Here is a 25201-nt window from a genome sequence, read left to right as displayed (position 1 = left end):
GCCTCTCTCCTTGTTTCTGTCAGCCCCTGAAAGAGGACACACCTCTTCCTTCAATCCCCTGCTGAGTCATATTTTTATTTATTATTCGTATTACCATAGTACCTACCAGGCAGCCCTTAATCCCTTCAGAGCAGTTTCACCCTGTCACTGTTTGTAACAGGACACTTGTATACATGTGTCACTCTGCTGGGAAATGGCCATGCCATTTCTTCAGCGTTGCTGCAAATGGCACCATTATTCTTTGATAGTTCAGCAAACATATTTTTCCATTAAAACCCAATTTCATAGCTTCTAATGACTGACCCAATATGCAATCTATTAAAAAGACTTTCACAATGGTAACTGTCTTCATCCTTTTAATTTGCACCAGTCTGATAGACATTTTAGATATGTACAAATACAGAGTCTCTTCTCGGAACAGTTTACAATGAAGGAGACCGATGAAGCATGGTAAAGGGATTCATCAAGACAAGCAAAACAGTAGGGGTGAATTTTGCAGACACTTTGTTAGTTCCAAGGGATCTTTGTGGAGCGAGGGGTTAGTTTTTCCTCCATCCAATCTTGTTCACATTACTTAGAAGAACTTTTTCTATCAGTCCCACCTTTTTTTATAGGTGGCCATACCCTTGTCTCATAGATATGTCCCTCCCATCTGTTATCACATAGATCACTGCACCTCTCTCAATTGCAATAGCATAACATCCATGGGACAGCTAAAGCAGTTGCTTATCAGGAAAAATATTAAGAAAATGTATAATTTTGGCTGTTTTTAGCATTTTGTCCCTTTTTTAAAAAAAGTGAACCACAGCAACTCTCCCTCCCATTTGAGAAAAGAACTGACCAAATGGAACCGGGGAGAGCCAGCAACAAGTGACCTGCCACTAATCACAGTCTGGAAACCTCTGGTTTACACACCAATAATACAGTATCTAGAGCATGTCACTGGATTACTCAACCATTTACTAATTTACAGTGGAACCTTACTAATTTTACACTAATGACAGAAAACCACTGCAAATTAGCAAAATCGGAAACATAATAAAAGAGCAAGGATAATACAGTACCAGGTTAACTTTGTTCATTTTGACAATTAAAACGGAATTATAATTTATAATATTTTATAATGCACTAAAATGTTCTATCATACAGTTGTAAAAATAATCCAGTTTTAGAAATAAAATAGTTCACTACAGACTTAAATATTTGATAAATGGGGAGAAATACAGAGGTGATGTATTAGAATTCACTGCAAAAGACCATGTTCAAGAACAAAGGTGAGAATAAAGGATATGATATTCTGTGAGGGGAAACTTCTGAAATAGATGCAAATTTTTATACATAATGTGCCTCAAAACCATACATACTGAATTACTGATAAATTTGTAAATGGCTGTACTGATACCATACTCATTTCAATACAAGACAGAAATAATTATAAAAGGAACCTAACAATTTCCCCGATTTTGTGAAAATACAGACGTTTAAATTTGTCTAATAGAAAGTATAGGTAAATTATAAACTTCATACGAAACACTAAGCTGTCATGGGATAAGAGGAAAGGTCCTCTCATGGATAGGAAACAAAGGGTAGCAATAAATGGTCAGTTTTCAGAATCATCATGTTCCCATTACGTCTCTGGCGTTTAGGGCAGCAACAAAGCGCCTCCATTCCTATCAGTTTCTGGCAAGTCTGTCAATGGTTCACCAGCTGTGCCCCAGGTTTTTCAGCTCAGTTTCCACAGCTCTTTGCCATGTTGTTTTGGGGCAGCCTCGTTGTCGCTTGCCTTCAGATGTCCATCTTATTGCTACTCTGGTGATGGAATCATTTTCCATCCAAAGCACACGGCTAATCCATCTCCAACGCCTCCTGACAATGATGGTGCTCATCATTGGCTGCACGGTGTCAACAGATCTTGGTTGAGATTTTTCTGAAATCTGAATTGAAGGTAATTTTCTGAATTGAAAGTATACAGCTTTGATAAATCTTGAGTTTGGTTTTGGTGTTGTATTTTGATGATTTCCAGACAGTATTTAAGGCTACTGAAGGTGTCCCTGGCTTTACTGATTTTGTTCTGGATGTCCTGGCTTGTTTCACTATCCTGGCTGATGGTGCTGTCCAAGTACGTGAATGTTTCTACACTGATGAGAACATGATCCTCCATCCGTACTGGTCATGGTGAGGCAATATTAAAAGTCATGATATCTGTCTCATTACGATTGATTTTCAGTCCAATTTGCCTGCTGAATGCGTTGAGTCAAGTTGTTTTTTCTTGTATATGGTATGTACTAAGAAAGCGAGATCATCTGCGAAATCCAGTTCTTCAAGGAATGAGAAGGGTGTCCATCTAATGCCTCTGGGCATGTCTGCTGTTGTACGCTGCATTACCCGGTCAATGGCAATGCTGAAGAGGATTGCAGACATGATACACCCCTGACATACTCCTGTTTCGTCTTCAAAACTGAGCTCACTGTAATCAACACTGCATGTAAAGTTGAAATAAAAGCTTCTGGTGATGATGATTATATGAAGAGGGATTCATATGCCCGCAGAATGCACCATAGGCTGGAATGCTATCAAAAGCCTTCTCAAAGTCTATGAAGTTTATGTAGAGCTGCTGTTGCCATTCTAAGCATCGTTCTATTATGTTTCATAGAGTGAAGAACTGGTCTGTGAATCCACGCCTTTCCGAAAACCGGCTTGCTCTTTTCCGAGAACGCTATCAACTGCCTCTGATATATGCTGGACTATGATCTTACATAATACTTTGCTTGGCGCAGATAAAAATGTGATACCATGCCAATTATTCCAATCACAGAGAATTCCTTTCTTTAGTATCTTCACTATAACCCCATTGGTCCACTCATCTGGCATTTTTTCCCTTTCCCAGATTGATGTAAATAGAGGGGCCAGGATAGATGCTGCTAACTCAGGATTTACCTTGAACAATTCTGCATTTAAGTTATCCTTGCCTAGAGCTTTCCCATTTTTTTAAGGATTTGATGGCTTGAATGATCTCTGCCTTAGTTGGTGTCTGTGTTGATATCAAGATCATCTTCTGCCTCCTGAATGTTGGGAATCATTAAGAAAGGGCTCAATAATAAGACAGAAAATAATCATATTGCCTCTATATAAGTCCATGGTACACCCACATCTTGAATACTGCATGCAGATGTGGTCGCTACCTCTCAAAAAAGATATATTGAACTTGGAAAAGGTTCAGAAAAGCCAACAAAAATTATTAGGGGTATGGAATGGCTTCCGTATAAGGAGAGTGTAATAAGACTGGGACTTTTCAGCTTGGAAAAGAGACTACTAAGGGAGGATATGATTGAGGCCTATACAATCATGACTGGTGTGGAGAAAGTAAATAAGGATGTGTTATTTACTCCTTCTCATAACACAAGAACTAGGAGCTCACCAAATGAAATTAATAGACAGCAGGTTTAAAACAAACAAAAGGAAGCATTTCTTCACACAATGCACAGTCAACCTGTGGAACTCCTTGCCAGAGGTTGTTGTGAAGGCTAAGACTATAACAGGGTTCAAAAAAGAACTACATAAATTCATGGAGGATAGGTCCATCAATGGCCATTAGCCAGAATGGGCAGGGATGGTGTCCCTAGCCTCTGTTTGCCAGAAGCTGGGAATGAGCAACATGGAATGGATCACTGGATGATTACCTGTTAATTCCCTCTGGGGCACCTGGCATTGGCCACTGTCGGAAGACAGGGTACTGGACTAGATGGACCTTTGGTCTGACCCAGTATGACCATTCTTATGGTCATTTGGCAATTATTTTCTACCATTCTCATTGAATGGTAAGAGTGAACAGCTTCTAAAAAAATTTCTAATTTAGTCCAAACTTCCACATAATTAGATTAATTTAAAGACAAACATTCTTCATTATGAAAAAACTGAATATATTTAGCATGTAGATGGGAACAGTTATGGGAAATAAACTGTATAAAAATTATAAATTTAAAGATCTATGTTGTCCACTGTCATGGAAAATTAAAATAATTTAGAAACTAATTCCACCCCCCCCTTTTTTTTTTTTTAGCTTGAGGCTATGCATTATTCCTTACATAGTCACACAGCATATGTTTCTCAAATGCTGCATCTAGTTTCCATTCTCAGTCACTTTATGCATCCGATGAAGTGAGCGGTAGCTCACGAAAGCTTATGCTCAAATAAATTGGTTAGTCTCTAAGGTGCCACAAGTACTCCTTTTCTGTTAGTGGAAGAGTTGACCATACTCAGGCATTTGTACATTTTCTCTGTTCCCACTTTGCTTCTTTCTTACAGCTAAAAAAGCCTGAAAGATATTAAATATGCTTTGTTTTCTGTTGTTGTATTTACACTAGAGACATCAGGTTTTGACTTCTCCATGTTTGCTGGAGGACTAGTAGAATTATTACTCTTATTATTACTTATTATTTCAAAGGCTCCTATCACCATGATATTCAAGTGCCAACATCATAAGAGACAAATTTGAGCAATTCAGAGATAAAGGTGTTTTAAACAGACTCTTTAGAGCCTATTATCAATACTTATTTAACCCAAACATTTGGTGAACATGTGGGGAAAAAAGCTCTCCGTGAAAGCTGAAAGAGCCCTCACCCATTCAAACTGAGGATTCACAAAGCTGCACTCTAGTTCTCAGTTCCAAGGAATCCCCCAGCAAAGGAACAGGAGACAAGACTTGGTATTACTAATATTTCTAAGAGAAAAAGCAGGCAGTTTCTTTGTTGTTTGCTTAAGTCCTTTTTATAAACTGAGAACAGACAGAAAGGGCAAAATGATTGATTTCTCCTTTGCAAGTCACCTCCAAAGCAGACTCAGTCATCTTTGTTTCAGAGTAAAGAAAATGCTGATCAAGACACTTTCATACTCTCAAGTGGGAAAAAAAAAATGCTCTGTTTTAGGGTTTATTGCTTTTAAATATACTCTCAATAAAACACTTCCGAGAAACTTTGCTTTGGTGTTCTACTCGTCTCAGCAACCATTTATTGCTTTATTACTGAGTACTACAAATCAATGGGGATTTGTCCCTGAATAATTGATTTTGTTCAGAAAGATCAAAGCAGCCGCTGAAATTTTCACCTTTGGAGATGCACTATAAAAGTTATCAGAAATGCATGTCATACTACCTTAATGGCAGCAGGTGCGACCTATCTATGTAAGGTACAAATTCCAGATTAACTCACTGTTATTAAAAACTTCATAATTGCCACTTACAAATCTTACCCACAAGAAAAATATATGTTTTGCCTAGTAAATGCAACATCAAGCCACTGTTACAGAGAAACTTGCAGCATACGCTACACATTACAAGTCTGTTTTAAAGCTAAGCTAACTGTTAACTCCTCATAGATTTTACATACAAAAGCTTATTCAGGTCCTGAGAAAGAAGAATTAGTGTACAGAAGTAAACATAAAAAGAAAAGGAGTACTTGTGGCACCTTAGAGACTAACAAATTTATCTAAGCATAAGCTTTCGTGAGCTACAGCTCACTTCATCGGATGCAGCCAATGAAGTGAGCTGTAGCTCACGAAAGCTTATACTCAAATAAATTTGTTAGTCTCTAAGGTGCCACAAGTCCTCCTTTTCTTTTTGCAGATACAGACTAACATGGCTGCTACTCTGAAAGAAGTAAACATATATCCCAGAAATTGCACCCTCACATTACTATTCACAATTAAACCACAAAGTACTATATCCATAGTAATCAAAAGCTTCCAACAGTAAGAAATAAGGCTGACTTCAGGGGGACTCCACATGGGTACAAGGGACTACTCATGTGGAGTACAATGCAAGATTGGAGCCCTATGTAATTAGGGAATGTTGACCCTCATTTGAGCAACAGGCTAATTATCCTATATCAGAGACAACCCATATTTAAATTCAATTCAAAAAAAGGTTATATACATGAAATTGCATAAGTATTTAATCAAAATATTACTCAAACATTCAGAAACCGATCTAATCAAAATCCACATAATCAGAGATAAGACGGACTTACAAAGATTTAGCCCCTTAAAACAGGGGTTTAGGAATCTGTTATTTTTTGCAAAAATAAAGACAAACTAAAACCATGAGCATGATTTTTGGTTGTTTTTTTAAGATGCATCCCTACAGCCTACACTACTGTAGGATCCAAGAGACTTACAACATTGATGAATTGGCAAAAGTAGGCAAAGCATAGGACTGGAGAGAGGTTACCCGTGGAGTTCATCAAGGATCAGTCGTGGGACCAATCTTACTGAATATTTTTATCAATCACCCTGGCACAAAGAGGAGGAGTGTGCTAATGAAATTTGCTGCTGATACAAAGTTGGAAAGCATCATCAATACAGAAAAGGATCAGAATATTATACAGGAACATCTGGCTGATCTTGAAGACGGGAGTAACAGAAAAACTGGATGAGATTCAACAGTACGAAATGTAAGGTCATGAACTTAAGGTCTAAAAAGAATTTCTGCTATAAGCTGGGAGCTCATCAGTTGGAAGCAACAGAAGAGGAGGGAGATTTGAGTGTGCTGGTCAAACACAGGATGATTATAAGTCACCAATGTGATGAGGCTGTGAAAAAGGCAAATGTCTTGCATAATGCATCCTACATTTCCAGTACAGATAGAGAAGTAATAATGGCATCGTACAAGATACTGGTAAGACCTCCTTTGAAATGCTGTATACAATTCTGGTCACCCATGTTCCAGTTTGAATTAATCTTTCTTGAACAGGTGCACAAAAGAGCAATTAGGATGGTCAGGATAACTGAGTGCCTATGTTATGAGAGACTGGAAGAGCTTGGCTTGTTTGGCCTAACAAAAAGCAGGCTGAATAGGTATATAATTGCTCTCTATAAATACACCAAGCACCAGGAATGGTAAAGAGTTATTTAAGCTAAAGAACAATGTTGGCATAAGAACACCAGGGCATAAACTGTCCATGAAATTAAAAGAAGGTTTCTAATCATCAAAGAGTGAGGGTCTGAAACTGCCTCCCAATAGGAGCTGTGGGGGCACATCGCCTACTCTTCACTGGGCTGTGATGTTTTGGTCTGATTTTGATTGTTGGGTTCAGTGTGCCAGTGGCCTGTGACATACAGGAGATCACTGGATGATCTGGTGGTTCTTTCTGGTCTTAAACTCTTATTCTAAATCATATAAAGAAAAGGAGTACTTGTGGCACCTTAGAGACTAACCAATTTATTTGAGCATAAGCTTTCGTGAGCTACAGCTCACTTCATCAGAGCTCACGAAAAGCTTATGCTCAAATAAATTGGTTAGTCCCTAAGGTGCCACAAGTACTCCTTTTCTTTTTGTGAATACAGACTAACACGGCTGTTACTCTGAAACCTGTCTAAATCATATCAGTTCCAGAATTATCCCTCTGGGGGGAAAGAAAGGGAAAGTTGTCTTACCTGTGACTTTTCATTCTTGGAACCTCCACATCAGATAGTTTTCACAGTGGGACATTCCATGTCATAGCAACTGGAGGCAGACTAGATGTCTAATCTGAGTCTAGTTTTAGGATTCTCCAGAATGGTGAATTCCAAAGCTGAAAAAAACCCTGCATCAAAGCTTTAAAGTGCTATTCAGCTCAAATAATTTGCAGCAGAGCCTTGACATGAAGTTTAGGGATGGAACACCCTCTTCTCTTTCAAACTATTCAACAAATAAGCATTAGCCAGAAAAACACCCTGGACATAGTGCCATCCTTTGAGGGAGCGCCAGACTGTCTGACACACAGGTCTAAGAATGAAAAATAAGATAAGACAAAGTTTTCCCTCTCAGTCCCCTCCCTCTTCTAGTCTTCACAGCAGGATGCAGAAGTTAGTAAGTCATCCCTAGAGAGGGAAGAATGATTCAGTTTACCCATGTAGAATTGCACCCTGACTGTATAAATTGGTTAGTCTGTAAGGTGCCACAAGTACTCCTTTTCTTTTTGTGAATACAGACTAACACGGCTGTTACTCTGAAATCTTCCACCAAACACTGCATCAGCTGAGGGAAGGATGTCAGCTTGAAAAAGTGACTGAGTTTATTACATGATATTTTCTTTCTTTTAGGCCTCTCTCTTGCAAGACTTCACAAGGACTCAGTATGCACAGATCTTTATGTAGAATTGACACTTTGGTATTAATGTCTCCTTACTGCCCTTTTGTGATGCCCATTGGATGGATCTTGTATAATATTGCTCAGAAATACAACCTACCTACCTCCCTAAACTATGTCCTTGCCTCCTTCGTAAGTCATCTGTTACAGTGCTACATAAGAGCATTCTAAGATGACACACAATACTTCGCACCTTGCCATTTTTGTAGAATTGGTGGTATTTGTGAAAATTTCAGAAAATAAACTAGAAGAGATAAGCCAAAATAGCATAACTCTACAAACCACATGTCTATTTGATTGACATTCATATTTATGAATTTAGTCACTGGAAGCAATCAAAGCTCTTGTAATACAATTACTGGAGTGTATTTGTGTAGCTATAAAGTAAAGTTACAGTTCCCATTTTTCAAGGGATTATCATTCATATGTAAACGCTAGCTCTTTATATAAACAAGTTTGTTGTAAAGAGCACTGCAGTAATCCTTCAGGTAAACCCATTTAGCTTGCAGACTGATCCCAGTAGATTTTTCTCTACTGTATTATTCCCACTGCAGCACTAAACATTCATGTTAAAATTATTTATAAAACTTGATAAATATTACTAAGCACATGCAGGACACTGCACTTCTAATGGATGAAACTAAGTTAGGAATTTATCCTAAAATGTTCAGCATTAATAAATATATATTTTGCATGTTTGTTCCTGAAGAATTCCAAAGCATTTCACAAACTATATACAAAATTACTTCAGCTCGTCGGTAGCCATTTTCTTAGCAGCACAAAGCAACAATTTATAAGACCGTAAGACTAAAAGAATACTATATCCCACCAAAAATGCAGGGGGGGAGTTGAAAAGAGACAACGTGGTTACCAAATCGGGTCATACTAGATTAATACCAGAGGGCAAATGGCATTGGCACTGTCGGCAGACAGAATACTGGGCTAGATGGACTTTTGAACTGACCCAGTGGTATGGCCATTCTTCTAGTGTATGCTAGATTTTTGTCTTCTCTCTCCTGCCCCCCATGTCTCTATTCAGTAATCCTCCCGTCCCGCCAGAGATTTTTTTTTTTTTTATGATGCATACAGACCTTAACTACTTGTTCTTGTTGTTTTACAAGAAGGGTAAAAGGTCTGGGGAAGGTTTTTTACATTAGAAATTGAGGGAGCTTTCTACCCTAGAAGACTGGTGATTGTACTACAGGGTGAACCTCTCTAGTCCAGCACTCTCCAATCCGGCAACTTCTGTGGTCAGCATGATTTTTAGCTTACTCTATAAAATTGCCAATTGATGTCTTGCTAAAGAGCTGATTGTAGTTTACCTTTTCCCAGTACAGTTGATATTGAAGACTTGTGAGCTACCCATAGAAATTATTTCTTAGAGATTAAGAAACTTTGTAGTTTAGTAAAACAAATGTTGTACTGCCTCTTACAAGCCACTGTTGTCAGCTGTTCTTATTAATAGGAGTAGAGGTTAAGGCAGATTTATGGACATGCAAAACAAACCATGTGGCATCTTAGCCTTTCATGCTCAGCAACTCTGTTTATTAAAGCAAGCCAATGCTGAATGAAATCAAGTGGTTTTGGACACCAAGTTAACTCTGTGAAGGCATCAGTGTCTGCTACATTTCACTTGTGTTGGGATCATCTGATACTGCTAATCTTTACTCACTCTTGTTTTAATCTTGACAATTCTTCGCTCCACAGGGCTTTAAAGAATCTTTTTGTTAAGTAGGTTCACAGTAATGTAAAAAAATAAGTTACGTAAACTTTAGTCCAGCCTCATAAAACTGCCAAGATTAATTACTAGCCCATATTCAAGATCTAAAAGATTACTCACCGCAGGCAACCAAGTTTTACAAAGTTGCTTTAGGCCAATTCTGCAACTGTTCCAGTTGATAGCACAATTACTGGGTACTTTTGACAAGACTGATCATTTAAAAAATGCACTGCTTGCATTCATGTCACTGACAGCATTAGTTTATTTGCTCAACTGGTCCTGGACACATTTTCCTCATACACAAGGTTCCAAAAAAAGCTCTGAGCAACTTGAAAGCTTGTCTCTTTCACCAGCAGAAGCTGGGCCAATAAAAGATATTAACTCATTCACCTGGTCTCTCTAATATCCTGGGACCAACTGCAAGCAGAAATGAAAGAATGATGGCTGAGGAGCTGATTAAAGATTTCATTTATTACTTGGGACCAACAGGCAGATTTAACTTTCTTTACATAAAGAACAGACAGATCATTTTTTTAAAATGGATATTTAGATGTTTCATAACAAATATGCTAACCAAGGAGAAAAGAGGAAAGTAAAATATTAGCTTGCAAAGCCTATATGGCAACAGTTGAGCAAAGAAAACTAAAATATCCCTGTTATACTCTAAAAATGCAAGAGGTTGCGTTGTGGAAAATGACACTGTTCTTAGGTATATATAATCTTCCAGTTGACAGAACTAGAGTATCTACATAGGCAATCTGCTACTGACTTAGAGCTGGTGCACTATAGGGCAATAATTATAACACTAGGACTGAAAAAGGTAAAATATGAAGAGAGATAAAGGGGGGTGGGATTATTCTCCCTGGAAAAGAGAGAATACAGTAGAAACTTCCATGGCTATCAAACATGCTAGTGCAGAAGAGATATTGCTATATTAAACTAAAAAAGTTCAGAAGCTTCAAAAACTAGGTTTCATTTAAAAAAAATGAGGAAACAAAGTAAATACAGAATACAAGTGAAGTAATTTTACACAAAGGATGTTAAACATAAAATAAGTTCCGAGGACGAGATGAATCATCAAAAGAGATTTCAGTGAATGTAAATGAAGGCAAGGATTGTATTTGACCGAGATGACCAAAATATGATGAACAAAAATGTACATGGGCTTAAAATAAAGCCAAACCAGTAGGCGCTTGTGAAAGGGTCTGCCAGGCCTTCTCTGCCTGCTACTGGAGATGTTGGAGCTCTGACATCCCCCTGCTCAAGGAAAACCCACTGAAGCCCAGGCTACCAAGACTTGGTCCTCCACAGGACTGGAAGGGCCAGGAGGAGACACTAACAAATCAGGAGCCAGCAGACTAATTAAAAAGGCTGGCTGCTTCTTCTCAGGGACAGTGCTGGCACAGAGGAAGAGCTCATCAGTGCTAACTCAGAATCCCAGGACTAGGTCAGGGCCTCGCCTTCAAGCGCTGCAATTAAGCACTTGCCTTTGAAGTTGTGTTTATTTAAAGGCACAAACAGCCAAATTCTGATTTTGTTATTTTTACTTAACTGTTAAGACTGATGCCGAGCTTTTAGCACGAGCTACCCTTCTTCAAGCACACACCCATAACTTTCTGACTTCAGGGAGCACGTGAAGTGCCATGGTTGGCCCTGCAAAAGGGGGCACTAGAGAGCTGCTTTTGGGGTGTTTTTTTGTTGCAGTTGCTTAAAGATTTTAATATTGGGTAAATGCCAGCACATTATTGACTTGTATTCAATTTGAGATCCATTATAACCCCTAGATCCTTTTCAACAGTACTACCGCCTAGACATTCCCCATTTTGTAACTGTGTATTTGATTGTTCCTTCCGAAGCGTAGTACTTTGCACTTATCTTTACTGAATTTCATTTTGTTGATTTCAAGCTAATTCTCTAATTTGTCATAGCCATTTTGAATTCCAGTCCCATCCTCCAAAGTGCTTGCAACCTCTCCCAGCTTGGTGTTACCCACAAATCTTACAAGCATACTCTCCACTCCATTATCCAAGTCATTAACAAAGAGAATGAATAATACCCCAGACCCAGAAATAACCACATTAGATACTCCCTCTCAGTGTGACAGCAAACCATTGATAACTACATTTGGACTACGATCTTTCAATCCATTGTGCACCAACCTCAGAGTAATTTCATCTCGACCACATTTCCCTACTTTGCGTATGAAAACGTCATGGGGGATTCTGTCAAAAGCCGTACTGAAAAACAAGATATATCAAGTCTACAGCTTCCCTCCTCTCCACTAGGCCAGTAATCCTGTCAAAAAAAAAGAAATTAGGTTGGTCTGACATGATTTGTTCTCGACAAATCCATGCTGGCTTTTATCCTTTAAGTGCTTACAAAGTGATTGTTTAATAATTTGTTCCAGTATCTTTCTACGTATCAAAGTTCGGCTGATAGGTCTGTAATTCCCTGGGTCCTCTTTGTTCCTCTTTTTAAAGACAAGCACTATGTTTGCCTTTCTACAGTCCTGTGGAACCTAACCGGTCCTCCATGAATTCTCAAAGATAATCGCTAACAGTTCTGATGTCACTTCAGCTAATTCCTTAAGTACCCTTAGATGAATTTCATCTGGCCCTGCTGACTTAAATACATTTAAGATATCTAAATATTCTAACCTGTTTTTCTCTCTTTTGGCTTGTGTTGCTTCCCCCTTTTTGTTAACATTTTAATCAAACATTCCTTTTGTGTTGCTAAAGATTCTTGATACACCTTTTCTAGACCTTCATTAGCATGTAAATGAAGATTCCCTAACTGTTGCATTGTTCGTATGAAGCATAATTCAATTGTGTAACAAAGGAAATACGGTACTAAAAATCGAATACAGATATGAAAAGAATAAAAGCTGGATAACACGTCACACCTGACAAACAGACACACAGCCAAAGCTTTCATGTTATGTCCAAAAACCTGAACAGAACAGAAAGGAAATACACGGCTTATTATGACCTTCTTCATAGCCTAAACACAGGGCAAGCCAGCCCATAATCATCACTAATCAAAAGTAAAGAGAATGAAAACCTCTATGAATGAAATGAAAACCATCAACATATTTAATTATCCAAATGTCCAAGCAGCAGATTCCCCTTTCATCAGATTCAGGTTTTTTTATATTTGCTCTGATTATATTCAACAATTTACCTATCAAAATTTCTTCTTGTACTAGATGCATAATTTAACTAGATTTGACAGTACTGTATCTATCTATACTTATTTTAAATATTTTACATCCCCTAAGCTTGTCTCATCAATGCAAGGAAAATTTGAACATAACTCCATTAACACTAACAGGAGTTACCTTTATTTAATCCTTCAGACTTAAATCTGTACGAATTGGTTCTTGGATTCAAAGATGATGTCTCATGTATAAACCATTACATTTTTACATACATTATTCTTCTCGTTCAAGATCTGTTCTTCCTTAAACAATTTCAAAACATATCCCGTTATGCTAAAATATGTCTATGAAAAATAAAGGACTTGCTATCTTAAGGCTATACTACCAACAAGGATAAATCATTAAATACTTTGACTTATGAAGGTTTCAACAATACTGGGTGAGGCTAGGGGGAGAACCAAAACTCCAAAGTTTGCTGAGTTTTATATGAGACAGGGTGATGTTTGTTTTTTAAACCACACTTTCCCTTCTAAAACCAAGGGCCTAATTTAATTTGGTCAAAGTTTGCTAGGGCTTCCCTCCAAGATCTAGCACAGTAACCTCAAAACTTTAGAAGACAGTGAAATCCTATTTCTTTTTGGACTCTGAAAGCCACAGCAGGGTATAAAATAATATTGTGATTACAAAAAGTTAAGGCACATAGATGTTAGTTGCAACAACGTCAAAGTAAAAGAAGTAGTTCTAGCACTAATTATTATTGCGGTAGTGCCCATACATAATGTGCTTTACAAATAGTCCAAGAGAGGAATGTCCTGTTTTAGCATTACAATGTGCAATAGCACAAATAAGTTGCAAAATAGGTGTAAAGAGCTATTTTACTTTTAATAGCAAAAAAAAAAAAAAAAGAAGCAAATTGGGGCTAATAGTACTATGCTTTGTGGCCTTCCTTATTTCCAAAGATTTATCAAATATGGAGGTACTTGTTCATTTGGTGAATATGTTGCTAAATGTTAAAGCACTTTAATGTTAGAGGCTGTTATGCCACCAAAGAGAGCTCTGAAACAAACCCGAAACTGAATTGCATTTGACAGCTTGAAGAGAACACATCAACAAGTACCAATAACCATAATTCTCCTCCCCCAAAATATTCAAATAATTAAATTGTTGAAAACCTTGCACAAACTGAGTCGGTCAAGTGAGTTGATTCAGTGTACCAAATTTCCTAATCAAAAGACAGAAAATAGATCTAGCTTACCTAGCACAGTATAGAAAAATATGAGGCTACTCAGATTTTAAAGGTGAACAATATTAACTGATCTATGTCAATGTTTGTAAAGTAACTATTATCACTGACCATTAAAAGGACTATAAAGGCTTCAATTTATCCTTCAGAGGTGGATTGGATGCTTCCTCTATTACCTGATATCACTTTATAGAAGATAACACTTTAAAAGGACTTGAAACTCTTGATTGCTTTTTTCCCCCCAAAAAGGTCCTATGATGCTTTTGCAAAACTTCTGATATTAAGCCAGGAAGCACTCTGTACAAGACCAAAAGCAGGTACATTTTTACCTGCTCTTCCAATACATAACTACTGTGTTTTCTACTGCAACAACAGAGCAGGGCAGAGGATTCTTTCAGGGGGTAAACGCTTAAAAGTGCTCACTTTTGCCCTCTGGCTGCAGGACAGGAACTGCAAACAAAGCATACAAGCCTTCCGACCCCCACCAACTGCACAGAGAAGGAAAGTTCCCAGGGAAGAAAAAAGCATCAGATGCCCTACACTAATTATGATTATTTAGGAAACTGAATTGCCCACACACTGTTAGGCTACATCCACATCAGCATTCCATTACGTAGACTGAGCTCAGCACCCACCACTACCACCCAAAAAAACCCCACATAAACGGAGAAAAGGATATTAGATGTTCAGAATTTTCAGCTTTTAACAATCGAAGTAATAAAGTTAGCAGCAGATTTCAATTCTTTATAATAGTGTGTAATTTTAGGTAAACAGAGAAAAACATCAAGCACCACGTTCATACTCAAAGTCAAGGGGAAACAGTTATGGCTGCAACTCTATCCTTAAATAACCATATTGTGGTAAGTATTGTAAAAGGCCGCACAAAAGCACATGATCTTACATACTGCATACTCAGCAGGATGGACATTTCAATCTTTGATGGTTCAAGTGAGACCCTACAGTACCGTTTTGGCAGTTACTGGGTAGCTGCTTACATTTGATTCCTTCCTCCAGGATGTCTCTCTGGCAGTGGAATAATGGCCTAACTTTGTACAGCAAACTGCCTTTTCAACTGCATATCTACTTGTTACGGGGCAGAACACTTCAGAACCCAAATATGTAGCTTCTTAATAGCATGGATAACAAACGGTAAAGAACACAGATAGAAAAGCCCAGCAGAAGAAGCTAAGAAACAATTACTAGCAGGCTCCACACCAATGCAAGCTCATGTCCGAAGGGACATCATGTGTGGGTTACAGCAGCCCTAGATTCCCTTCCCCCATTCAAACCACCCTGTCTTGTATTAATCTGCAGCTACCGTGGCCCAGGACGTTCGGGAAGGATGAGAACTGTTGAGGTTTTTGCTGTGAAATTCATCTCTCAGTAAGGAAGGACTACAGGAGGATGAGCGGAGAACACACAGCCCGGGAAGAAGGCGGGCAGGAGAATAACCTTCTGACAGCCCCGTGCCCGCTCCCCGCCCGCTCGGACAAGGGGACCCCGATAGTTCCCTGCCATCGCTGCTCTCCACGGTGCCTCGTTTCCAGAGGGACGCGCTCAGGCTCAGAGCCGAGGATTACCAGCATTACCGCTGTCAGTCGCTACTTCGCTTTGCCCGTCGCTTTTACCGCAAAACGTGGGACATAAGGAACCGCGCACCCGAAGAGACAGTTTACAGGGAGGGACCCAAGCCCAGACCTCTTGCCGTTCCCCTTCCTGCATGGAAGCTGTGTCCCCGCACCTCCTGCTACGGCTCTTCGGGACCCCTGGGCCTGGCAGGTGGAGCCGCACCCCGGCAGGGGGCGCCCCTTCCCCGCTGCCCACGTGCCCCCCGCGGGACGGCTCCCGGTGCCTGCCCCGCTCCCCCCTGCCGGCAGCCGCCCCCGGGAGACGGACCCCGCCCCGCCCCGCCGCCGCCGGCTCCCGCGCCCCCTCCCGGCCCTTACGCTCGAAGTCGGAGTCCTCGTCCTCGTCGTCCCGCCCGGGCTCCTCCTCGCCGTTGGACTCGGTCTGCATGGGCTCCCCGTCGAAGCTGACCGCCTTGCGGCCCCCGGCGGCGGCGGCCTCCTGGTCGCGGGCATCCCGCAGGCGGGTGAAGTAGTCGGCAGCGAAGCCCAGCAGGTCGGGCGGCCGGTGCCGCAGCACTTCCACCGTGTAGCCCTGCAGCAGCTCGGTCAGGCCCGGCGGGATCTCGATGCTCATCGTGCCGGAGACTGGGGCCGCCTCCCCCGGCTGGCTCCGGCTCCCTGGGCTCCGGCGGGCTCGGGGCCTCCCTCCTCAGGGCGCTCGCTGACTCCCGCCTCTGCTGTCACACAAGCCGCTCCGAACAGTAGCTATGCGACTGCGCATGCTCTGCGGGAGGCGCGGGGCGGAGCCCGATGGAGGACAAGCGCTGCGCATGCGCTCAGAGGTAAGACAAGTCGACCTGTCCAGAGACGGTAGGGGTGAGGATGCGCGTGCGTCACAGTAGGGACACGCGCAGAAGGCGCGTCCTCGGATCATAATACACTAAACCCGCCCTGGGGGAGGAAGGGGGAATAATGCGCATGCGCATAGTGTGGGTTGAATTGAAAAAGAAAGCAGTACGCGTGCGCAGCAGAAGAACGCGGGAATCTGATGTGACGGGAACGACATCGGGAGGCCCACTAGTTCCAATCACCTCGAGCGTGCACTGCCTCTCGAGCCTCCCTCTCCTGACCCGGCAATGCCCCCTCTGCTGGGGTGCGGCGCGGGTCTCCCCGACCCAGGCCTCCGCCTCTTTCCTCGACTTGGGGGAGGAGAAACCTTCTTCTCAGCCCTCGTCTCCGTTGCCTGAGCCCCTCCTGTACACACCCCCCAACTGCCTCGGGGGAGGGGCCGAGCCCTTCCTATACACACCCCCCCCAACTGCCTCGGGGGAGGGGCCGAGCCCTTCCTATACACACACCCCCCCCAACTGCCTCGGGGGAGGGGCCGAGCCCTTCCTATACACACCCCCCCCAACTGCCTCGGGGGAGGGGCCGAGCCCTTCCTATACACACACCCCCCCCAACTGCCTCGGGGGAGGGGCCGAGCCCTTCCTATACACACACACCCCCCCAACTGCCTCGGGGGAGGGGCCGAGCCCTTCCTATACACACACCCCCCAACTGCCTCGGGGGAGGGGCCGAGCCCTTCCTATACACACACACACCCCCAACTGCCTCGGGGGAGGGGCCGAGCCCTTCCTATACACACCCCCCCCAACTGCCTCGGGGGAGGGGCCGAGCCCTTCCTATACACACACACCCCCCAACTGCCTCGGGGGAGGGGCCGAGCCCCTCCTATGCACACACATCCCAACTGCTCTGGAGGAGGATCTGGGCTTGTCCTTCTGGCCACTACTCATGGAGTTGAGTTCCTCTACTACCTACCCCTATTTTTCCCCGCTACCAAGAAGCCCCTATTCTGGCTCCTCCTAGATCTTTTATTACATTTTTTGCTTGACTTCTCTCCCCATCTTCTCATTTACACACAGCCAATCTGTGGCCCCACAAAGTCGTGGGACCTCCTCGTCAACCTATTGGCGATGGCCAAAGTGGCCGTCTATAACACAAGGGAGGGGATGTTGGCTGAGGGGCTTCTTTGCGACTGTGGGCCTATTTCCGGTTCTCCCTCCCTTCACGTAGCTGGGCGGAGTTCCTCTGGGCAGCATCTGCTGTCTCCCTTGACACCTTCTGCTCAGTGTCCCCTTTAGGTTCTCTCTGACCCTTTGACCTTCTCACCCACCCTTGTTTTCTTTTTTGTTGTCCTCCATAATTAGTTGAGATCCCCAGGCTCAGTGGATCCTTCCCAAGGGCTGGGAGAGAGGGCCTTAGGGTCCTTCCCCTGGAATTTTCAATAGGATCAGTGGCCAGGATTCCCAGGAAACATGATTAGCCTGCTGTCAGCTCTTAGGCAATTTTCACTTCCCTGTTCCTCATGGCCATCCTGCAGACAACTGAGGGGATGAGAGTTGCCCTTCAGTATCCCCATCTGTAAAATGGCAATTGCAACATACACCTACATCAGTGGAGCTGTGAAGATTAATTCTTCAAGACTTTTGAACATACAAAACATCCTGTAAGTGTTACTTATGTTATTTTTGTTATTATATACATCAGGGGTTGGACAGAGCTGGAATAGGCCAGTACATGCTGTCACTATTAAATTAGACGTGTCTGTTTCTTCAGAATTTAAGCTTTCATTCTGGGGAGGAAAGAGGGTGGGAAATAGTTTCTGGCCCTGAGAAAGCTCGGAAGAAAAGTTTGGGAACATGAGACTGTAAAATGCTGTTTCAATGAACCTAGAAACAGACTGAAACTGTGCTTATGAGTAAGGCTAAGTTTTTGTCAGGGATAATTTTAGTAAAAATCACAAACAAGTCAGGGGCAATAATGAAAAATTCACAGAAGCCTGTGACCTGTCCTTGACTTTTACTAAAAATACTTGGGCAGCTGGGAGAGGGAGGGGGCTGGGAGCTACAGGGTTCCCCTCTGCTTGTGGCTCCAAACTGTGGGAGTCCCCCCTGCCTCCTGCAGCAGCCTGGAGCTCTGAGGATCCTCCCTGCCACCTACCGTGGCTGGGAGTTGCAGGGGTGTGTCTCTCCCTCCCCCTGCTGGCTGCAGTAGCCAGAAACTCCGGGGTCCCTCTTGCTGCCCACAGCAGCAGGAATCCCCGCGGCCATGGCTGGGCACCCCGGGGATCTCCCTTGCCCCCTGCAGTGTCCAGGAGCGGCGTGGGTCCCTCCACTGCCTGTGGTGGCTGGGAGTGGTGGCAGGGAGCTGCAGTGCTCTCCCCTGCCATCTGCGGTGGCTGGGAGCTACGGGGATACCCCCCAGCTCTCTGCCTCTGCAGGCAGCAGGGGATCCTGCAGCTCCCAGCCTGTGCTGGCTGAAGTCACGGAGGTCTTTGAAATCACAGATTCCGTGACCTCCGTGACTATATCGCAGCCTTATGAGTAATATCTACCCCAGTCATCGTAATTTATGTTAACCCTGAAGCCTAATAAGGGTAATTTAAATATCTATGTAGTCTGTTTCAGCCTTCCATGGTTGGCATATTCATTTCACGAAGCTGACCACCTGGGACAATCTGGCTGATTGCTCTTGAAGCTGAAGCAGCCAAGAGTCTGTCTTTGCTGCTGAGGCAAAAGTGACGAATGAAACCTTTTGAAAGGGCAACCTGGTGTTCTGCATATTGCCAACAAATACAAAATGTGTGGGCAAGACTGACAGTACCCTGAATGAACTTTATTGAATTAAGTTATACCTTCTTTACCTTTAGGGTCCATTGCATTAAAAATGCAATTGTGTATGTGTTATCATGGGAATGTATGTATGTAACTTCTGTAGGAGACTGAATACAATCTCTGGAAGGTATTGTGAACTTCAAAGGGCTTTTTGGAACAATATGTGTGAAGTAGATTTCCTAGGAAGTACATGGGGGTAAGGAAAATGCAACTGACCCACCTTGAATTCACCCTTTTGAAGCTATATTCTAGGGAGGAACCCCCATCATGTACTAATTATGTGTTCCTGGAAACTCCAGATCAAAGACCCTGAACTGTGCTTGTTCTGAACAGAAGCTGTGATGAACTTGTGACCACAAAAGAAACACTTTGGCTGGGGTTCTGCTCCAGCCAGACCTCATGTTAGGGTTGGGGTGAACTCTGGTAGGCTTATTAGCATGTGTGTAGGTCCTTTTATTGTTTTTAATGTTTTCTCTGTCGTGCTTTAACCTTAAGAATAAAATAGGCTTGCATAGAAAGAACTGTGGAAATGTAACTGTTGACAATCCCTCTATTAAGAAAAGGAGTACTTGTGGCACCTTAGAGACTAACCAATTTATTTGAGCATAAGCTTTCGTGAGCTACAGCTCACTTCATCAGTGAGCTGTAGCTCACGAAAGCTTATGCTCAAATAAATTGGTTAGTCTCTAAGGTGCCACAAGTCCTCCTTTTCTTTTTGCGATTACAGACTAACACGGCTGTTACTCTAAATCCCTCTATTATTAGCCTCTGGAGAGAAAGCAAGCCTCTGTTCTCGGGCAGTCTGCCTCTGCTGGGAATAACACAACAAAGTCAGGGAACTGTTCACCCGGGAAACATACTGGTCAGAAGGGAATGAGACTAGGTTTCCACCCAAGAAAGGCAATGCCTGGGGAGTTGGCAGCCTGAGAATGTATGACCCTGCTGGACCACTGAGGAGAATTATAGGTGCTGTGGCCCTGAATTTACCAAGGAATGCTCCTATCTGGTCAGTGATCAGATGGGCACCAGAAGCTTTGGTGGTACAATAAGATTGCCAATGATGGATGTAGATTGAACATCCAGACAGACTTAAGGACATAGCTAGCGATTGATCTGGGTGGTGCTCAGTCTTCAAGAAGACTATGTCCTTTTGGGATTTACCATGATCATGATATAGTGTATTTCATTTCTCATATATTTTACCAGAAACATCCAGGTGTTCTGGGGTTGTGGATGAATTTTGGGATTATGGATAGATGAAATTTGAATAGAGTGCCACCACTTTTTTCCAATATGACTCCTGTGTATGTGCTGAAAAGACAATGTGATGTTTTATATGAGAGTAAACGCTAGTCTGAGATCAAGAAGTTGGTCCACAGTGCTTTAGAAAGTAAATCCTCCAGAAGTAGTGGTATGAAATTGAAAACATAATAAGAACTTGAAACCTCTATGTTGTTGGTGCACTGGTGACTGCAGATTACAGACTTTTTATTTTTTTAAACATCCACCAAGATAAATTAGAAGAATTAGGATTCAAATCTCATTTCATGTGTTAGGAGGCTACCTGAGATCAGTCTTCAAGAGATGTTCTAAGGAGGATTTGATTTGACATTTTATTGTGCCAAATTAATCCCTGATATATCTCTACTGAAGTCAGTGGAATTACATCAGGGATATTTGGCCAAATAATTCAGAACACAAAAATCTGAATTATCCCTATTTTTTGGTTCTGATTTAAAAGTTTAAAACAGTTCCAAACAGCAGCGACTGAATTTGGAAATTCATTCTGCAAAATGACAGGCTTCAGAGTAACAGCCGTGTTAGTCTGTATTCGCAAAAAGAAAAGGAGGACTTGTGGCACCTTAGAGACTAACCAATTTATTTGAGCATAAGCTTTCATGAGCTACAGCTCACTTCATCGGATGCATACTGTGGAAACTGCAGAAGACATTATATACACAGAGACCATGAAACAATACCTCCTCGCACCCCACTCTCCTACTGGTAATAGCTTATCTAAAGTGATCACTCTCCTTAAAATGTGTATGATACCAGCAGGAGAGTGAGTTTGCGGGGGTGAGAACCTGGATTTGTGCTGGAAATGGCCCACCTTGATTATCATGCACATTGTAGGGAGAGTGGTCACTTTGGATAAGCTATTACCAGCAGGAGAGTGAGTTTGTGTGTGTGTGTTTTTGGGGGGGGGGTGAGAAAACCTGGATTTGTGCTGGAAATGGCCCACCTTGATTATCATACACATTGTAAAGAGAGTGGTCACTTTGGATGGGCTATTACCAGCAGGAGAGTGGGGTGGGAGGAGGTATTGTTTCATGGTCTCTGTGTATATAATGTCTTCTGCAGTTTCCACAGTATGCATCCGATGAAGTGAGCTGTAGCTCACGAAAGCTTATGCTCAAATAAATTGGTTAGTCTCTAAGGTGCCACAAGTACTCCTTTTCATTCTGCAAAACGTTACCCAGAGAGATTTCAGGTGATAAGTGAGAATCTGACTTTTTTTTTTAAATGTTGGAACAAAGAAGCAGTTGACCCCTTTATACAGCTCAGTCAGAAAGCAAACGATATAGAACCTGCTGGTAATTCACAAGATTCAAAATTAGTGATACTGTAGGATGACTAGAGGCCAAGATGCAATATATATATAATCTAAAACAGCATTTTCAGATTGGCAGCTTCTTATCTGAAGTAAAATTAATTGCCCCTTACATTTATTGTAAAAGTAAATAAGTGTATCATTGATATGCTTATTTAATATGAGTGTATGTGTTTTGAGAGAATACTTGGACTTAAAGGATAAGGGTATATGAGGAGTGGGGGAGCAAGATTTTCTTTACTTTAGCTTGTAATGTTTTCAAGGCTTCATGACCCATGGATTGTTTTTTTGTGACACTCCTCCTCCCCTCCCCCAAAAAACACTGGTCTAAAGAAACAAGCACAGGACTGGGAGTCAGCAAGTCTTGATGTCTAGTCCTGCTTCTACCAATTATGTGGTCTATGGTAAGTCCCGATCCTGCCTTAAATTTCTCCATCTGTGAAATGGATTATAATATATTGACCTACCTTATACTGATGAGGTGAAGGTTATTTGCTTAAAATGTGAAGCAGTTTGTAAATTCAGTATAAAATTTGTGTGTGCACATTAGAGAGAGCGAAAACAGTGTACTGCATTATGGAGCTTTCACTTATATTCTTTATTGAAGGCATGCACATGTACCACGGTATCTATTTATGTGCACCCTGAAGGCCTGGCAGACATACAAGTGCTGTCTACCCTCTTTGTGGCTTGGGGCGCACCTAAGACTTGAAACCACTGGGAACTATAATGTTGGACAAAAAAATATGCCTGCCCAGCCTTGAGAGGAATAAGGATGTTGGTTTGGTGACACCAAAGGTGGTGTCAGTGTTAATATTTTTCTTTTCTTCTTTTTCAACTGTAGAAAGGGTCAGAAACCAACATGTATTTTAATTATGAGCTTCACTCTCGCATCCAGAATTGGCTGAGACTATTTATGACGTGTTGGTTTGCTCGTGTGCCAAGAGTTCCTGTAGCTTATCCGTGTGGCTCTCGGTCCACTCCCCCATACAGACAAATATATTTTATTCATGGTTGTTGAACCAGGGACACAACTGAAGACACTCAAGTCTCCGTATTCAGTGCTCTTGCTGAAATTTTTTTTGTGTACCATGAGGGAGGCCAATTAGAAATCTTCTGGCATTTATTACGGTACTCAATGTCTCTGTTACAATATGTTCGTTGTAATTCTGCTTTCATAATTTGGTTTGGGGTAAGCTTGTTTTTATATCAATATAAAATTAAATAAAAATACAAGACAGAGCCTTTTTGATGAGATATAGCAAATCTCTCTGAGGACAAAGAATTAAACTGTCTTTCCTTACACTGTATGGTAGACACACCTACCAGAAGCAATGTACTTTTCTCAGAAGATACTTTATTACGGTTACAATCTCACCCCTACTCCACCACCTTATCTGTGGTCTGTTACCAGAACACATTGCACCAGCCCAGTATCTGTCTGTGTCTAGACTGGTAATGTAAAGCTTAACGGAAAATGGCCTTGATTGATAAGAGAAGACTCAACTTCGCTGCCATATCCCACAGGGGTAAATGAGGCTTCTGGCAAGTTCTTATCTCCTTTGGCTTTTGGGTGCTAGGACTGTTACTGTTGGTAAGGAGGTCTCTGTAAAGGCAGTTTTCAGAGTAGCAACCGTGTTAGTCTGTGTTCGCAAAAAGAAAAGGAGTACTTGTGAAACCTTAGAGACTAACCAATTTATTTGAGCATAAGCTTTCGTGAGCTGCAGCTCACTTCATCAGATGCATTCAGTGGAAAATACAGTGTCCAGTGTGATCAATGTACATGGCAGAAGGGCATTGCTGGCACATGATGGCATATATCACATTGGTAGATGTGCAGGTGAACGACCTCTGATAGTGTGGCTGATGTGATGAGGCCCTATGATGGTGTCCCCTGAATAGATATGTGGACACAGTTGCCAATCATGTATGTGCTAGCAGTGCCCCTCTGCCGTGTACATTGGTCAAACTGGACAGTCTCTATGTAAAAGAATAAATGGACACAAATCAGACATCAAGAATTATAACATTCAAAAACCAGTCAGAGAACACTTCAATCTCTCTGGTCTCTTGATTACAGACCTAAAAGTTGAATTCTTCAACAAAAAAACTTCAAAAACAGACTCCAAGGAGAGACTGATGAATTGGAATTAATTTGCAAACTGGATACAATTAACTTAGGCTTGAATAGAGACTGGGAGTGGATGGGTCATTACACAAAGAAAAACTATTTCCCCATGTTTATTCCCCCCCTCAACCCCCCACTGTTCCTCAGGATGTTCTTGTCAACTGCTGGAAATGGCCCACCTTGATTATCACTACAAAAGGTGTCCCTCCCTCTGCTCCTCCCCCTCTCCCCCCCCCCCCCGCTCTCCTGCTGGTAATAGCTCACCTTAAGTGATCACTCTCATTACAGTGTGTATGGTAACACCCATTGTTTCATGTTGTCTATGTATATAAATCTCCCCACTGTATTTTCCACTGAATGCATCCGATGAAGTGAGCTGTAGCTCACGAAAGCTTATGCTCAAATAAAATTTGTTAGTCTCTAAGGTGCCACAAGTCCTCCTTTTCTTTTTGTAAAGGCAGTATGCACTTTTAAAATAAATCTTGGCAAGTAGGGAGAGGAAAAAGGGGAGTCTGCAGTTCCAAGGGAGTAAAATTATTTCTCTTTCCAAGTCTCTTGCACAGCAGCCAGCCACTTGGCTATCCCTTGCTTTTGGTACTAGACGGCACTTGTACCAGTTTTGAATGTTTGTTGATAATTTTCTCATTTGTCCCCGTGTGTGTAAATCTGGTTATTTATATAAAAATGTGTTACCAGTAAATATTAGTAAGGCTCTAAGGAGCTATGATGTATTAGTCTTCTGATGTTTATATGTCCATATGCAGCAACCAAACTCAGATAGAGGAAGAAAACACGCTATAAAGGAGGACTAGCACATAAACACTGGGGCTCTGTTTAGCTTCTGTCTGAAGGTCAGTGGACAAAGAGAGGAGCCTCCAAGGACACATGAAGCACATTTCAAAGCTATTTTATTCCATGGTTCATTTAATATCTTTGTACTCTTTTATTTTGTGGGTGTGGGAACTGATAGCA

General features: G+C 41.9%; 1 protein-coding gene across 1 annotated transcript in view; it reads right to left on the bottom strand.

Moving 5' to 3' along the window:
• PRKAR2A (protein kinase cAMP-dependent type II regulatory subunit alpha) overlaps window positions 1-16596 on the bottom strand; it is a 157400-nt gene extending 140804 nt beyond the window's left edge. The window contains exon 1 of the mRNA XM_084634923.1: window positions 16189-16596. Within this exon, the coding sequence (XP_084491049.1) occupies window positions 16189-16444 (256 nt within the window). The 5' untranslated portion in view covers window positions 16445-16596. The remainder of the gene's footprint in view (window positions 1-16188) is intronic.
• Between the last annotated feature and the right edge of the window lie 8605 nt (window positions 16597-25201).

The sequence above is a fragment of the Lepidochelys olivacea genome (assembly GCF_965140295.1).
Source record: "Lepidochelys olivacea isolate rLepOli2 genome assembly, chromosome: 7".
NCBI lineage: Eukaryota > Metazoa > Chordata > Testudines > Cheloniidae > Lepidochelys > Lepidochelys olivacea.
Note: the sequence above shows the minus strand (reverse complement) of the source record. Positions and strands in the feature narration are given on the sequence as shown.